Below are 17,565 nucleotides of genomic sequence, written 5' to 3'. Positions count from 1 at the left end.
GAAAAAACGCCACACTATAAGACGACCGTGAGTGTAATGGATATAAACTGAGGTTCCGGAAACCAGATTTCCCCTTCCAATTTTGCCACGCTTCCTCTTCTGCGTTGGGTTTCATCACTTGTAAAATGGAAGTGCTATTCAACCCCAGGATGACAACTAAATAGCAACTTGAATGAAATGCAAGTGAAATGGTGCCGGATGCCGATTTTGAATGCAAAATCCACAAGAAAGCTAAAGGGACAAGGTAAAATATTTTGGTAAACTGTTTAGGGATCAAACATGACAACAAATGGTTAATGAAAGGTCAACCAGATACAAATACACCAGCGACCTGGAAGCTCTACTCCACAAGAAGTGGAATCAATACATGTGGTAACATTTTTCAAAAAGCCATCATGATATTAGGGTGAATCAATGTATGCAAGAAAGAAAATGCTGGAAAGCAGTAAAGACCAGCCAGTCTTTCCTGTGAGACTTGGAAAAGGTAACCTCTCCAACTCTCTGGCCCTTGTAAAGCTATATGGCAGGGTTTTAAGTTCCTAATGGCCTGAAGTTTGGGATCCGATCAATCAATCGTATTATTGAATACTCAGGATCGCACAATGTAGCCACATAACAGAGTTGATAGGCATATGCACTGCCCAAAATGTGTTTACAGTCTAGAGGACAATTTTACAATCTAGAAGACCGTTCCCCCCATTTTAAAAAAACAAACAGGATGGGGCACTTTGTACAGAAATGTATTTGGGAAAAAAAAAAGATTTTGTCACCTGCAACTGTGGAGCCCATTAGAATTCAACTGAGAGTAATGCATTTCAGAACCTCTTGTGACAGCACTCTGAAATGTCAGTCAATATCAACAGCTTATTACTGGCTAGGGGAGACACAGAGGCTTATTATAAACTCAATTCTTCAAGAATGCAAATTTCCACTGCGTTTTGGCTAGAGTACAGTAGTAGAATTATGGAACTTTCTTCCTACACTGCATGTGGGGCTGGATACAGTATGATGCAGTGTTGAGTGTAGGGTGGGTGCTAACATGAGATTTCCTTTCCTAAAATACTCAAATGGAGGAAGACAGGTATCTAGCTGGAGTACCCAGCTGGAATTAACTGCAATGCCCTCCCTTCCATCCCACGACCCTAAAAAATCACTCCACTTAATTAAGAATACTAGGGAGGCCAAATCTTCCACAGACATACACTTCCCTTAGCCATCTTCTCCAGAAATTGAAAAAAAAAGGGGGGGGGGGGTTTCCAAAGATCCTCCATAAAGAAAACTTTTGAGTTCATCCTTTCCCTAAAGTTGACAAAGATCTCCACTGTTAAATCATCTGTTTCCCATGCGAGAGCTTGGGTCTACCAGACCGTAACGACCCGCCCACCTCCAGAACTCAATAACTACATTTAATTCTTTGGGACTAATGGGATCTCCAAATGACATGGTCTTGTAAGCCCAGTTAAGTGTTTTGTAGACCAGGAAATTCAGGAAATTGCAAACCAACAGAGGTCCAAAAACATCTGAGCAGGACTCAGCAATGGGGATTTTGCTGGCAAACTCACTGAAAGCAAATCCATAATGAGTATGGATTCACAGCCCAATAAATCAATTCATTGGCAAGCCTACATTTAGAGTAGCAGCACATGCCTCTCTTTATGAAATGGTGATCTTCATTATCCCCGTTTGTCAGCATCTAACTGGAGATAACTTTATTTGCCTCATCAATCTTACTCGAGGCAGGGCCACCATGGTTGAATTTAGCCACAAATACAAACGAAACTCTTTTTGTGACTGCCAATTTGTGATTGACTGATATTTGGCACACCCCTCTGCCAGAGGGACAACAATATGAATTCCACTCTTTTGTTGGGGAAGATTTTCATTCTGCCGATTTCACAATCTCCTCTTCTAAATATTCAGATGGACCCAAATATCAGTAAGTGCCACAAGTGAAACCGTTCAGTTCAGGGGGTGAAAGCAAAGCTGAATGAGGCCCAAGAATTACCTGAAAACACTAAACTGCTCATCGGCTCCTCTAACAGGGGTGATAGTATTTAATACATGTCTGTGTGCAAAGGACTGTACAAATATACAGATGAGAATCCAAGCTAGTCCCTGGCTGCCAAGGGGCTCACATCAAGAGTAAGGGGGAAGAACAGTGTGACAACAGACACACAAGGAAAAAGAAGCATGTAAAAATGAAAGTGACAAGGACAATGAATAATACTACAAGAGCAACAGGGCATTCTTTAGATAACACTGTTCCTTCCTAATCTATGCAAACCACCTCCCTGGATTTCCCCCCACCCCCCACCTCCATTTCTCTCTCCCCTCACCATTTTCCCCACTTCCCCTACGAAAAATTCCTGTCTGGGGTATATACTCCTAGGTCTCAAACAGACATTTGACTCCATTACTCTGTCTCCAAATACATCTAAGCATCTCCGATAGATGGATATTTTCCCTATACTTTGAGATATCCAAGGGAGGTGATTCAGTGAAGCCTGTCTCACTGGCTTGGTGTCAAAGTTCTTACTGACAAACAAAGCATCTTTCAACACTATGACTGGAAAAGAAATGAATTCATCTCTCCTTCAGTTAACACAGTGTGTTTAAGTCATTAGCACTCATATACTACAAGCAACTAATAATGGTTGAGTTTGACCATGGGAATGGGGATTATATACTCCTGAGATCTCATTTTCTCCCAGATAGCCTGAAGCATGTCATTTAATGCCTCTTTCTCCTTCCCTCCTCTATAAAAGGGCAAAAGGTCCTCCGGGAGCTTAGTGAATATCATTAGTCAAGGTTAGTGAAATATTTTGAAGGTAACTGCTGTGTTAAGGGTGAAATGCTTCAGATAATTCCTTCCCTTTCAAATTAATGTTTTGAAAATGATTACATCGAGTCTCAAAAGTGGCTGAATATTTCTAAAACAAGGTAAACTATTTCCCTGGAGATGACTGGGTATTTAGAAGCCCCAGTGAGAAGGTCTTGAACGCTTTGTGGAAGATGCTCACTGATTTCAGAAGCCTACCCAGAGGCATGGAACATCCTCCCAGGATCCAAGGAACCAATCAGGGACATATTTTACTAAAAACAGGGACAATTAATTCATTTAGTTGTATTTATTAAGTGCTTACTTTGTGCCAAGCACTGTATTAGTAAACACATGAGAGAGTACAATATACCAATAGACACATTCCCTGCCCACAGTGAGCTTACAGTCTAGTGGGGGAGAAAGACATTAATATAAATTAGAGATATGGACAAGGGACCAGAATTTTACTGGTGAGGTGTATTGATATCAATGTGTCAGAAGAAATAACTGTATCCTAATAAAAAAGGTGGTATGGGGCCTTTGGGTGGATCCAGTCATTATTTATATTAATGCCTCATTCCCTCTCTAGACTGCAAGCTCGCTGTGGGCAGGGAACATGCAGTCTAGCTCTTTTGTACTGTACTCCCCAAAAGTTTAGTCCAGTGTTCTGCACATAGTAAGCACTCAGTAAACACCACTGATTGATTGATTCTCAAAAATAATACATTTTGGCCTATTGCCAAGTAAGTTGGCTTTCCATCTCGTTCTCTAAATACTGTAAAACAAAATATTTATGATGATTCAGAAAATTGGAATGAGACAAGAGAGGCAATTTTCAGAGCATGCTAAATCATTATACGGGGTCCAAATGACACATATTTTCTTTCTCTTTCCCACTCTCTGATATAAAAATCCTTACAGCAATTTATATTGGGTGGAGTAATGAGAGGTTTCGAATAGGAAGATAAGTGTCCAATTACTAGTAGAGTTCTGGCACTGGGACAAGATAATTTGCACAACTTGAATCCAAAAATCTAAGCAAAAACCCACGGATGAAGGATTTCTGGGATTAGTTTTTTTTGTACTCACCTAAATGCTTAGTACAGTGCTCTGCAAGTAGTAAGTGCTCAATAAGTAGCACCGACGGATTGATTCTGGAAATGTGCCAATGACACACTGTTCCAGGTTTTACTGAACTATACATTATACACCTGGTCCAACGTTTCACCCGGGGCTCCTGACACAATGTCTTTGAGATAAAAACAACCGTCATCTTTGTAGGCATCTCATTTCACCACTTCAACCAATGTCACAGGACACTGCAGTGGCTAGAAATGCAGAACCTGGCCAGGCTGCTGCCCAGAAGGGAGAATAGCTCTTCCTAGTCACCAAACACCAAACTTCCAAGTGAGCAAAAACTGGCTTCAGGAGGGGAAGGAAGGGGGCTTTCAAGGTTGCCCTGTCGTTGCAGGACAGCAGTATTTAGAGCAACTTCGCAAGGACCCCAGAAGCAAGATTTTGGCCACTTCTGGATCAGTGTCATCATGTCAATGAGACCAAAATGGGGATTGCAAAGGCTTGGAGGTAATAATAATAACAACAATGATAATATTTGTTAAGCCCTTACTATGCATCATACACTGTACTAAGCCCTTGAGTAGATACAGGTTAATCACATTGGATGAAGTCACTGTTCCACATGGGGCTCAGTCTAAGAAGGAGAGAAGACAGGCATTGAATGCCCATTTTACAGATGAGGAAACTGAGGCCCAGAGGAGTTAAGTGACTTACCCAAGGGCCCAGTCACACAGCCGGCAACTGACAGAGCAGGGATCAGAATCCAGGTTCTCGGACTCTCAGAGCCTGGTCTGGCTCTTTTGGAAATGCGATCTGGAGGAACTGAAATGGCGGGCTATTCTGGGAGTAGGAAAGGGATAGAGACAATGTTGGAGAGGCAGAAAGGAACAAAGGGAAAATTTTCTGTAGCAGAATGAGGGGTGGGAGACGAGGCCAAATGAGAAAGATGATCTGGCAATTAGGAATCATTAAGAGACTTAAGCAACTGCAGTGACAAGCCCAAAATAGGACTAGATGTGTTTTAATTTCAGCATTTTAAATCAATGAAGATGGTGGGGGCAAAGTCTGATGAAGACCTATGGGAACAGAAAGACAATGTAACAAGATTACTCAGGATTTGAACAACTCAACAGGGTATATTTGTTCAGTTTGCCCAGAACACCATGAGTGGAAGTTAGCACCTCTGAAGAAAATGTTGCAATTCAAAGTCACCTTGATAATCTGAAGGCATAAGTGGATAAACAGGATGCATTTCAGTGGGGACAAAAGCTGAATAAATCAAACAAACAAAAAGCATGATCCAAAAGTACAGGCTTTTGGACAAATGTGGTAAAATCAGGATCTTGAGGTCACACTGGACATCAAACTAAATATACTTCTGCACACAGTAAGCACTCAATAAATACCACTGATTAACTTGCTCAATACGACAAGAATAATAAAGAGCTAAAATGTAGAGTCTCTGAGATAGTCCTGATTGTATATTCGGGATCAAATCTGTACTAGAGTTTTATCAGGTTTAAGCCCTTACAAATAAAGTAAAATGGGAAGAGCTAGAGAGCCAAATTCCGTCAATTAATGGCTGCCTTGAGATTGTACGCTTGGCTTGCGACTGTGAACTCAAGGGGAGGGAAAGTGTCTACCAACTCTGTTGCAGTGTACTCTCCCAACAGCTTAGTACAGTGCTCTGAATACTGTACACTTTCAATAAATTCCATTGATTGATTTATTAAGCATCTATTGTGTGCACATAAGCTTACTCATAGGCTTAGAAAAGTACTATACAGGCTTAGGAGAGTACCAGAGTGCTCCTTACTACAACAGCTCCTACACTAAGGGAGTTTACAATTCAATGGGCGAGACAGGCACAAAGCTATTTACATATAGGAGAGAGCATGGAAAGACAGGTAAATGTACTTAAATAAGGCATATAAATCATTTTTTATAAAAGGGCCACGGACTGGCAGTGAGTTCACAAGGGCTGAAAGTATAAATTGGGAGAATATAACCAGGGGAGAAGAAAATTAATCAGGAAACACATCCTGGAGGGATTGGGATTTAAAGATGGGGAGAGTGGGGCCTAGCAGATTGGAGTGGGATAGGAGGTTTATACAAACAGCATAAAGCGCAAGATGGAGTGTAGGGGCAAAGACAACACAGGTAATAAAGGAGAGCTGGCAGAAGGCCTTGAAGCCAACGGTCAGGAGTTCTTGCTTGACATGGAGGAAAATGGGTAGCTGTGGGATGTTTGTGACACCAAAATAAAAAGTTAGGAAACACAAGTTCCAAGGAAAGGGTAAAGAAACTGGGGATTATTAGCTTGAAAAATAGGTGCTCTGTGGATAGCTGATCATATCTATCTCCACATCAAACAAAAACTCCTCAAGATCGACTTGAACGCAACCAATCAGCTTTCTCCCTCTTCTCCACCACTAGAATTCAACCCACATACTTCACTCTTCTATCTTCCGTGCCATCAATCTCTTACTCACACCCTCCCTCTTGTCTGGGACTCCATCTCCATTCATAAGCAAAAGACCACCTATCTCCCCATTTTCAAAGCCCTAATAAACTCGTATCTCTTTCAAGAAGCCTTCCCCAACTAACCTCTCATCTCCCCACCCTACCCTCCCTCCCTTCTACCTCACCTATGCAACTGTGCACTAAAGTTCTACATCACAGGCACTTTGATATTCACCCCATCCCCACAGTACTCAGGTACATATTCTCACACTATTTCCCTTCCCAGTAATTTATTTTAATGTCAGTCTCCCCAACTAGACTGGAAGCTTCTCAAGGGCAGGGATTGTATCTACCAACTCTCCTGTATGCTCCCAAGCTCTAGTACAGTGCTCTGCACACAGTAAGCCTGTAATAAATACCAGTGTCTGGTTAGGTGAAATGTGTAAGTACAGAGGAGGTAGAGGAGATGGTGAGCAGTTTAGTGTGCTTCTGAGGATAAAGTTTAAGTTGCAAGAGGTGGAATTTAGGTGGAAGACTCAGGAAGAATTCACCACTGAAGAAAATATAAAACAGAAAGACTGGAAGCTCCTCAGGGAAAGGGATCGTGTCCTACCAACTCTACTGTATTCTCCCAAACACTTTTTTTAAAATGGTATTTGCTAAGCGCTCATTACGTGCCAGGTACTGTTCTACGCGCTGGAGTAGATACCAGCTAATCAAGCTGGACACAGTTCATGTCCCACATGGGGCTCACAGTCTTAATCACCACTTTACAGATGAGGTAACTGAGGCACAGGGGAAGTGAAGTGACTTGCTCAAGATCACACAGTGGACAAGCGGTGGAGCCGGGATTAGAAAGCAGGTCCTTCTGACTCCCAGGCCCGTGCTCTATCCACTAGGCCATGCTGCTTCTCAGTGGAGTAAGAAGCTCAATAAGTACCACCGATTGATAGATATGAAACACTTTAAAGCAGGGGTGAGCAAACACAGCCCAGGGATCCCATCCGGTCCACCGACCGGTACTGTCCTGCTCAACACCATATCCACTGCACTCAGGAAGACCTACCTAGAGCCTCCTAGCATTTCTAGAACCTTCTAGTAGTATTGAACATTTTTGTATAGAAAGAACATGGAGCATTTTTAACACAGTAAATGCCATAATAATTTTACCATCATGTACTGTACTGTGAACTCCAGATATTTAACGTGTGCAGCCCTCAAGAGCTTATTAAAACTTGCTACGTGGCCCGTAGGCCCAAGTAATTGGGCAGTCCTATTAGAGAGCATTACACAAGGAGGATGAGGAATTGGGGTTCTTTGGAAATTTTAATGAAAAGTGTTAGCCCTCTTCTAGGACGGTTTAAATCCAGTCTGGCTTAGAAGTTCAGCAAAAGATGTCCCTGCTCGTGCTGGGGTTTTTAACGATAATGCCAGAGCTGACTCCAGGGTACCAATCCAGTTTGGAAGATGGTGGTGCCTTCCCTCAAGGGAAGATCTGTCCCCACCTCTTTTCTCTCTGCTCTGGTTCAGTAAACTTTTTTATGGTATTTGTTAATCAACCATATTTACTGAGTGCTTACTGTGTGCCGAGCATTGCACTAAGTGCTTGGGAGAGTTCTCTATCACAATTTAACAGACACATTCCTTGCCCACAACAAGCTCACAGTCTAGAGCCCTTACTATATGTCAAATACTGTCCTAAGCACTGAGATAGGCACAAGTTAGGCTGCACACAGTCCCTGTCCCATATGGGGATCACAGTCTACAACTTCTATAACCAGGTCTTTCCAAATAGATTCCTTTGAAAGTTCTGGCTAAAACTTCCATTTTCCTAACCGCCAGGGTGATTCTAATGTCGGGCACTCAGATCCCTCTGGCTTCATGTCAGAACACAAGCTAGTGCATGATATTACATCTGTATAATTGGAGTTAAGACACATGCTGTTAATATGGGGAAAATCAGGAAGGAACATGTATTAAGTTCATAAAATGGCTCCCCTGAAAAGAAAATAAAAGGTTTAGGTTCTAATTTCATAAAACTCATTTCACATTCACAAATGTCTTCAGAGCAAAATCTAGAGTTTTCTAGTGACCTCAGCTTGAATCAACCAATCCCAGTGATGTTAGAAAGTGGTATGCATTAGCCCGTACTGAATTGGCTATCTTCACAGAGTGCTTTATTTGTGCTGGGGCTTGGGGCTTCCTGAGACCCTTGGGAGAAGCAGACCTCTAAAACTAAAGGGAACTCAAAAGAAAAAAAAAAAATCAGACCTTAACCTCTCAGATCATCAAAAGAATCTTATCTCACTTGGCACAACTCACACAGGCCGCATACAAGCAATTCCAGTTCTGGGACCCTAGGGCTTTCTTGGGGCCTGCCACTTGTCAATTCCCTGGCTCCCTCCCTTTCTCCTCCTCCTCCTCTTCCTTCTATGCCTGCAGCCTGGAGTCAGCCACTTGCGAATGGCAATCTATGGCCCTGCCTTAAAATTAAGGGACGATCCCATCTGTGAGATAGAGATCCGTGAGGGGAATGGGCAAGGATCATTTTGGTATTATATAAGGCCGAATCACCACAAGATCCCTTCGGAATGGAAAGACCAATTTGTTTTCTGACATCAGTCTCTACTCTTCTGAAGTGTTCGCTTTTCACAAACAATCCAGTGCTTAAGTTATTATTTTCATTATCGGCAGGAATGCAGATTTTGATGTTCCACTAGGGCTAACAAGAACCAGAATCCTAGAAGAGTCTATGAGACACTAAGATTGCCTAGCTATAAATGGAAAAGGTATTCCTTGTCCACCATGATGAGAAATATAGTACCCAGTTTGCTAATCTTCTGCCTGATCTTTTCCAAATGACTTCCCTTCAGGTACTACTTTTTTTTTTTAAGAAATGCTATTTTATGCCCCCTCATTCACTGCTGTTACCATTTCAAACTCCGTTCTTTTTTTCCCCACTTGCACTCAGAATACAAAAGAGATTTAAAGGAAGTTTATAAGTTCAAAAAAAACCCAACCCAGCAGCTCTTACCTAACCTAAATCTCACACGGTCTGATTCTGAATAACAAAACCCTACCAAATAAACTATAAAGATGATATTGCTTGTGTCAGCCTGGCACAAACCTGGCCATAAGGTTGAAAGAAGTTCACGGAGCCTGTGTGCTTCTCAATGGTGTTAACATGTTCTAACTGAATAAGAGGCTAATGAAAGGGGGGTTGGAAACTACAAAAGTCTGTGCTGACTGTTATTCCATAAGGGCTGCCAGAAATGGGGCAATCATATAACATATAACAGAAAAAGGGGCAATCAGGAAAGCTGGCACTGTGCCGAGGGGAATTTATTCTTCTCTTAAGGAATGAAAACCACTGTGTTGGACTTATGGAAACAAGGCTGGCTGGACATGGTACTACTTTTCAAGGCAATTTCCCAATTGTCACTGGCTGATCTCAGTCAATCAGACTGATGTGGTGCTATAAAAACTTCTGGAGATTCATTCATTCAATAGTATTTATTGAGTGCTTACTATGTGCACAGCACTATACTAAGCGCTTAGAATGTACAATTCGGCAACGGAGACAATCCCTGCCCAAAGACGGGCTCAGAGTCTAATCGGGGGAGACAGACGGCAGAGCGAAACAGAACAAAATAGAACGAAACAAAAACAAGTCAACATTATCCCAAGAAATAGAATCAAGGGGATGTACACCTCCTTAACAAAATAAATAGGGTAATATATAATATACAAATGAGCACAGTGCTGAGGAGAGGGGAGGGGGGCAGAGGGAAAGTGGGACAGGTGCAATATACTTCATGCAGATTTGGGGCAAAACAGTGAAAATTTCTCCCAAAGACTCCTCTCCAAAGCCTAGCGTTTCTCAGATCAGAGCCACCCACTATTTTATATCGCAATGGCGTCGGTGCAGAAAATCTCAAAGCACTAATTGAAAACAACAACAACAACAAAACATCTGTCTCACGGAAAGGAAAGATGGTAGACTATTAGCATCTTTTATATTTTATGCAGTCAAGGGAAGGTGCTTAATGACCATTAAATAACTTCCATTTTACTGATACAGAACTCTAGAGGGCATATGTGTGTGAACGCGCAGCTAGAGAAGAGCCAGGAATAGAACCTAGAACATCCAGTACTCTAACAAAGCTTGACCACAAATTCTCCTTCCGCCTTTACTGAAATTAACAGCAGACACATGAATCATCCTGAAAAATAAGTAAACACATACACGCCCTAAGACAGGCATACAAAAGATTTCAGAACTTGCCTCTTTCTCAGTGTCTCTGGAAATACAAGTCCATTGGTTTTCCTTCACGCTGTATGCCCAGAAGTCAGCCAGATCTTGAGTTCCATCCCAGCCGCCAAACAAATAAACTGTCTCTATTAAAAAAAATAAGGTAAACGGACATTCTGTTAAAAAGAAAAGCATACACATTGAAAGCCCCTCTTCCCACTTCAGTATGTAGCCAGGAGCTTTTAATGCCGTTATTATTAATAATAATAACAATGGCATTTTTTAAGCACTAAGTGCCAGATACTGCACTAAGCACTGGAGTGGGTAGAAGCAAACAGGGTTGGACACAGTCCCTGTCCCACATGGGGCTCACAGCCTTAATCCCCATTTTACCGATAAGAAGAAGTGAAGTGACTTGCCCGAGGTCACATAGCAGACAAATGGCAGAGGCGGGATCAGAACTCAGAGCCTTCTGACTCCCAGGTCCGTGCTCTATTCACTAGGCCACGCCGCTAAGAGGGGATGGAACTAGTTGGAAGCTAGTCTTGAAGATGAGGCTTTCGAAGCTTCTAAACTGCCAAAGTTTACCCTAAGCCAAAAATGCTCACTAGTTCTACCCACACATTTTAGTGTCAATTATATGCTTGGTGGGCTGTGAACATCCAAAGCACAGCTGAATCATACTTTTGATTTTTATTGACATTTCCAGTAATGTGATTTCCTTAAGGCCTAGTCTAATTTTTTTTTTTCTGGTTCTAGCTTAATGAATCCACTTTACCTGGAATAATTGCATTGGGATGTGTTCAAGAAGGAGCCCACCTTCCTAATTATCTCCCTGCCTTCCACCCCCACACCCAGTGAGGATGAAACTTCATCCAAGAGAGAGTTGCACTCCCCCAAGGAGGATAAACGGGGATGTTGATTTAGTCCTAGTCCCCATCCCCTAATGCTCAGCATGAAGCAAATCCCCTGGGAAGCCCTGCTAGACCCCAATCTCAGTTCCTTGAGGGCAACTGGACTAAGACCACTCCAGCTCCTAGGGCAAAGCTCCAGGTTGAGCTGGTTCCAATCCAAATCCAAAGGATTTGGTGAGAACTAAACCCTCCCCACGTCCTCCTCCTTTGGCAGGGATATAGGAACCAAAAAATCTTCTAGCTGCCTCTTTTGGCTCCCAGACAGACATTTATCAATATTCCAAATGCCTAGTCCTGTTACCTAAGCCTATATATATAAAAGGGAAGGACCTAAATCACAGAGCAGTGCGGGAAACACCAAAAGAAAGAAGTTGAACAATTGGAAGGAGGGACATGGGGATTATGACAAATCACTGTGCTAATTTCGTGGTGTCTATGACACACATTTTTTTCTTTCATCCTCCTCATGTAACCTGCTGAAGCCACCGGGCCACAGTGTCCTTATCCGGTCAACAGCGATAGTAATAAAATTCTCTTACGCACAGCAATGGGCCAATAACAATCATTGCAAAGTGCTCTGAAAAAAAGAGTCAACAAATCTGTAATGTAACGTTTCCCCCAGAAGGCATTAAGCATTATAAATTAACACTGGAGAAGCAGCATGGACTAGTGGATAGAGCACAAGCTTGGGAGTCTAAAGAACCTGGTTTCGAATTCCAGCTCTGCCACTTGACTGCTATGTGACCTGAGGCAAATCACTTCACTTCTCTGTGTCTCAGTTACCTCATTTTACCTCATTGTAAAATGGGGAAGGAAACTGTGAGCCTCATGTAGGACATGGGTTGTTTCCAACTTACCTTGTATTTACTTCAGTGTTTAGTACAGTGCTTGGCACATAGTTAGCGCTTAGCAAATACCATTTAAAAACATAAACTAACAACAACAACAAAAAAAGACACTGAAAAGAGTTGGGTCCACCCAGGACAAAAGTACAATTCAAGTAAATATAAAAAATACTTCAGAAGTTACTACAGAATTACCTATGTATAAATTCAATTCTACATTGGGATTCTTCCCCTCTAGATCCAAGCAATTCTGCTAGAAAATGTTCAAATCTTGGATGGAAAATCCATTTAGTCAAACAACAACGACGCCTCTGATTCCGGATTAGCACTAGTAACTCCCCAAGTACCAGTGGAAAGAGCCCGGGTTGGGAGTCAGAGGTCATGGGTTCGAATCCCACTCCACCGCTTGTCAGATGTGTGACTGTGGACAAGTCACTTTACTTCTCTGTGCCTCAGGTCCCACAACTATAAAATGGGGATTAAGACTGTGAGCCTCACAGTGGGACAACCTGATTACCCTGTATCTACCCCAGCATTTAGAACAGTGCTCTGCACGTAGTAAGCGCTTAACAAATACCAACATTAATATTCTCACACCCACCACTAGCAAGTAGGAGTTCGGTGAAGTCCAGCTCCAAATTATCTTAATTCTAATTCTCTTGGCCTGGGTCATTTTCTTCACCTTGCCCTAATAGATCATCAATGGCCCAGAACCGCGGTGGAGGGCAACAAGGTTAAGGAGACTCGAGGAGCAACAGGGATAGCTGCTTTGTGGATTTAAGAGATGCCCTGTGAATGCCAATTATCCTTTCCAAATGTCACTCGACAGACAGTGAGAAATACAAGCAGGATCATGTCCGATCTTATGCCCCCCAAAGCATCAAGAATGTTTTTGGCACGCCAAAGAAGTTACATAAATGACGATCATTTTTATTTTGCAACTCCAAAAGCAATCGTCTTTCAGGTTTTAAAAGTATTCTGTTGCCATGAGCTAAGGAGCATTTTGCTTCCATTTGGCACAAGAGGATTTCAAAACTCTAAACTGTACAGTAAAAGTTTTAAAAGAATTTACATCTGGGGTGAAGACTACGGGCTGAGGTTGCACCCTGAAGCCAATTAACCCAGGCGTGTTTTCAACCTCTGGGAAAAAATGGGGGGGGGGGGGGGGGGAGGCTGGGAGAAAGGGGTGTCTAATTGAAACGGCAATTGACCTTTTGTATAGCGGTGATTCTGGGCACCCTCCTGTTAAGGTTACTCTGGTTCATTAACTTTAATAACCCTTCCTCATGGACTCTGAGTTCCCAATGTTCCTTCTGAAGAGCAGGTCTCTGAGTGCATAAATTCTCACAGCACACAAAACCCACATCACCACAACAGCCTCATTGATAGCCGAGCAAAATAAAACTTGGCACAAAGCAAGTATCCTATTGGAGCTCGGCCAAAATGTCACGCTGGCCGGTGAAAGCTTTGCTGCCCTGGATGAAGCCTAATAGCAGATCTGAATGAATCCGACGGAGACAGAACCTTCTCACGTACCTGAATGAAATCATCGGGAAGCATTCGGGAGTGCAACGGCATCACGAAGCAAACGTTAGCAAGCGCACTGAACAGCTGACAGAGGGGACCCAGAGACATAAAAATGTATGCGAACCAGGCATCCAAGCTAGTTTGAACCTTACCGCAGAATCACAGCCGAGGCCTTATATTTATTCGGGCCAGGATGACGGAAACGCCCCTCACCTAGACCCCCATCTTTTCAGCACTTGCACGGGATAGAGGCCGCAGCAGAGTATTATTAACGTAACTACTTACTTGCGCGTCCTATCTGTGCTGCAAATGAGATGGATGCTTCTCAAAGTACCCCAGTGTTTCCTAGCCCACAAACTACTTCCCACTGAAGAGACGGTGTTTGTTTATTATAAAGGAGACCCACGTCTTCAACCGCAACTTTTGCCTTTGGGCCTGGCTTCCCGAGGTGAGACTCTGAGCCCGTCATTGGGCAGGGACTGCCTCTATCTGTTGCCGAATTTGTCCATTCCAAGCGCTTACTACAGTGCTCTGCACATAGTAAGCGCTCAATAAATACGATTGAATGAATGAATAATAGTAAGGTAATTCCACGATCCTCCACCAGGTGGCAGACTGATAATTCGCTGTCGCCTATGTAGCTCTTGAAAGGCTCCGATAAACAACACGGATTCAGTTGCGACGAGGCCTCGACCCGAAATGAAATAATAATAATAATAACAATAATAAGAATAATGTTGGTATTTGTTAAGCGCTTTCTATGTGCAGAGCACTGTTCTAAGCGCTGGGGAAGACACAGGATAATCAGGTTGTCCCTCGTGAGGCTCACAGCTAATAATAATGTTGGTACTTGCTAAATGCTTACTATGTGCAGAGCACTGTTCTAAGCACTGGAGTAGATACGGGGTCATCAGGTTGCCCCACGTGAGGCTCACAGTTAATCCCCATTTTACAGATGAGGCCACTGAGGCACAGAGAAGTTAAGTGACTTGCCCACAGTCACACAGCTGACAAGGGGCAGAATGGGGATTCGAACCCATGACCTCTGACTCCCAAGCCCAGGCTCTTTCCACTAAGCCACGCTGCTTCCTGCTTCTCTATAATAGTGTTGGTATTTGTTAAGCGCTTATTGCGTGCACAGCACTGTTCTAAGCACTGGGGGAGATACAGGGGAATGAGGTTGTCCCATGTGAGGCTCACAGTCTTCACCCCCATTTTACAGATGAGGGAACTGAGGCCCAGAGAAGTGAAGTGACTTACCCACAGTCACACAGCTGACAAGGTGCAGAGTCAGCATTCGAACCCATGACCTCTGACTCCCAAGCCCGGGCTCTTTCCACTGAGCTACACTGCTTCTCCCTATTTTACAGATGAGGTAACTGAGGCAAAGAGACTTGCCCACAGTCACACAGCTGACAAGTGGCAGAGCTGGGATTTGAACCCGTGACCTCTGACTCCCAAGCCCGGGCTCTTTCCACTGAGCCACGCTGCTTCTAAAGCGCTTACTATGTGCAAAGCACTGTTCTAAGAGCTGGGGGGGGTATACACAAGGTTATCAGGTTGTCCCTCGTGGGGCTCACGGTCTTCATCCCCATTTTACAGATGAGGTAACTGAGGCCCAGAGAAGTGAAGTGACTTGCCCAAAGTCACACAGCTGACAAGTGGCGGAGCCAGGATTCCAACTCATGACCTCTGACTCCCAATCCCGGGCTCTTTCCACTGAGCCACGCTGCTTCTCATGAAAAATCATGCAGGGAAGCTGGGGCGGGATAGGGAAGGAAATCAACCCTAATTTCCTGTTTGGAACTTCAATTTCTAAGTTACAGGCCCACGGACACTTTGGGGAAATGAGGGGCTCGGGGAAAGAAGTCCCCCTGGCCCTCTCCCAGCTTTACGGTTTTGCAGGAGGAACTGGGGCCAGGTAGGGGGGATAAAGAGGGAAAACAGGATGATCCTCTTGGGGGCAAGAGGTTCATGCATTCGATCGTACTTACTGGGCACTTGCTGTGCGTAAAGCACTCCCCCTTCTGCCCCTGCGTAGAAGTATTGTGGCTGCCTGTCTCCCCTCTTCCCTGTCAACTCTGTGAAGCCGGGGACCAAGCCTTTTTTCCTTCATTGCACTTTCCAAAGGGCTAACTTAGTACGGTCCTCAGCACACAGTACGTGTTCGAATTGATTCCTGTTCCGTAGCCCCAGCTGGCTTGGTTGGAACCTGGGGCAGAGTGCTGGGTCAAACTCGGAAGCAGCTTAGCGTACCGGACAGAGCACGGGCCTGGGAGTCAGAAGGTCATGGGTTCTAATCCCGGCTCTGCCACCTGTCTGCTGCGTGATGCTGAGCAAGTCATTTCACTTCTCTGCGCCTCAGTTACCTCATCTGTAAAATGGGAATCGAGACTGTGAGTTCCATGAGGCAGAGGGGCTGTGTCCAACTCGATTAGCTTGTGTCCACCCCAGCCCCTAGTACAGTGCCTGGGACATAATAAGTGCTTAACATACACCACAATTATTATTACTACTAGGGACCGGCTGAACCCCTGAGCCCCCCAGGACGACGAGAACAAAATGTCGTCAGGTGGGAATTTCTGTCAAAGCCAGAAGAGATGATGAACCATTAGGGAGCCACCCAATCTCTTCAATAAAGCTAAGAGAATTGTACTGAACAGGTTGAAAGCCCTGCTGGAGGGTGGGAAGTTTCCTGCTCACTTTTTATCCTCTTGGCTCCATTCTTTGACGATTAGGTCAGTAGCCTAGAAATGCCTGGATTCTGAGTTCCCACTTGGAAGGGAAAAATTCAAGCTTAAGTAGCTACATGTAGCAAAAGAAGCACAGACGTCAATAAAAGAGAAGCATTTGTAATTGGGAGGCCGAACCCCACGCCTCTGCCCTTCTTTCCCAAGCTTCTGAAAAGCATGTCTACTAAAACCATACATGACATTGTGAGCGAGAGAGGGAAAACCACTTTCTCTTAATTGCTACAAATCAGCCCCTGGTTGTTTCCCACAGAAGGGCTCTTCAAGGTTGTGTGCCTCTTCCCTTCCCTTAAGCTGCTTTTGTAGACATAAAATACTGGGCCTCTGCCAAATCCCTGCCACCCATCTTGCATGAAAGGGGAAGGAGGAAAAGGTTCAAGTTGTACGTGTGAAACCTCAAGAGGAGTCAAACCCAGGACCAGGAACAGTGGATAGTGAAATGTTCCACCATGTAGACCTTTGACATGTCAAAGCAAATGCACGGATTCCCCGGCAGCCAAAATCCGCTGTAATAAAAGGTTCCTTCTCTCCTATCTACTACACTATTTTTTAATGGTATTTATTAAGTGCTATGAGTCAATTACTATTCTATGTGCCAGGGCATATACAAGTTAATCAGGTTGGACACAGCCCATGTTCCACATGGGGCTCACAGTCTCAATCCCCATTTTACAGATGAGGGAACTAAAGTACATAGAAGTGACTTGCCCAAGGTCACAGAGCAGATAAGTGGCAAAACCGGTATTAGAACCCAGGTCATCTGATTTCCAGACCCATGCTCTTTCCACTAAGCCATATTGCTTGTCTTCTATACGAAGAGGAAAAAGCGCAATTCAGAGCTGAGAAACCTCGGGGGAAAGGCAATAAAGATGACAGGGCAAATGCTCAACACAAAAAAAGGCACACCCCCACCCAC

The 17,565-nt window shown here is 43.8% G+C and overlaps 1 protein-coding gene across 2 annotated transcripts in view; it reads right to left on the bottom strand.

Annotated features, from left to right (window-relative positions):
• MKLN1 (muskelin 1) overlaps positions 1-17,565 on the bottom strand; it is a 191,490-nt gene that overhangs the window by 82,430 nt on the left and 91,495 nt on the right. For both annotated transcript variants that reach the window (XM_029073153.1, XM_007671025.2), the window contains exon 9: positions 10,647-10,759. In XM_029073153.1, coding sequence (XP_028928986.1) covers positions 10,647-10,759 — 113 coding nt within the window. The remainder of the gene's footprint in view (positions 1-10,646; positions 10,760-17,565) is intronic.

Source organism: Ornithorhynchus anatinus, chromosome 10 (genome assembly GCF_004115215.2).
Source record: "Ornithorhynchus anatinus isolate Pmale09 chromosome 10, mOrnAna1.pri.v4, whole genome shotgun sequence".
Taxonomy (NCBI): Eukaryota; Metazoa; Chordata; class Mammalia; order Monotremata; family Ornithorhynchidae; genus Ornithorhynchus; species Ornithorhynchus anatinus.
Note: the sequence above shows the minus strand (reverse complement) of the source record. Positions and strands in the feature narration are given on the sequence as shown.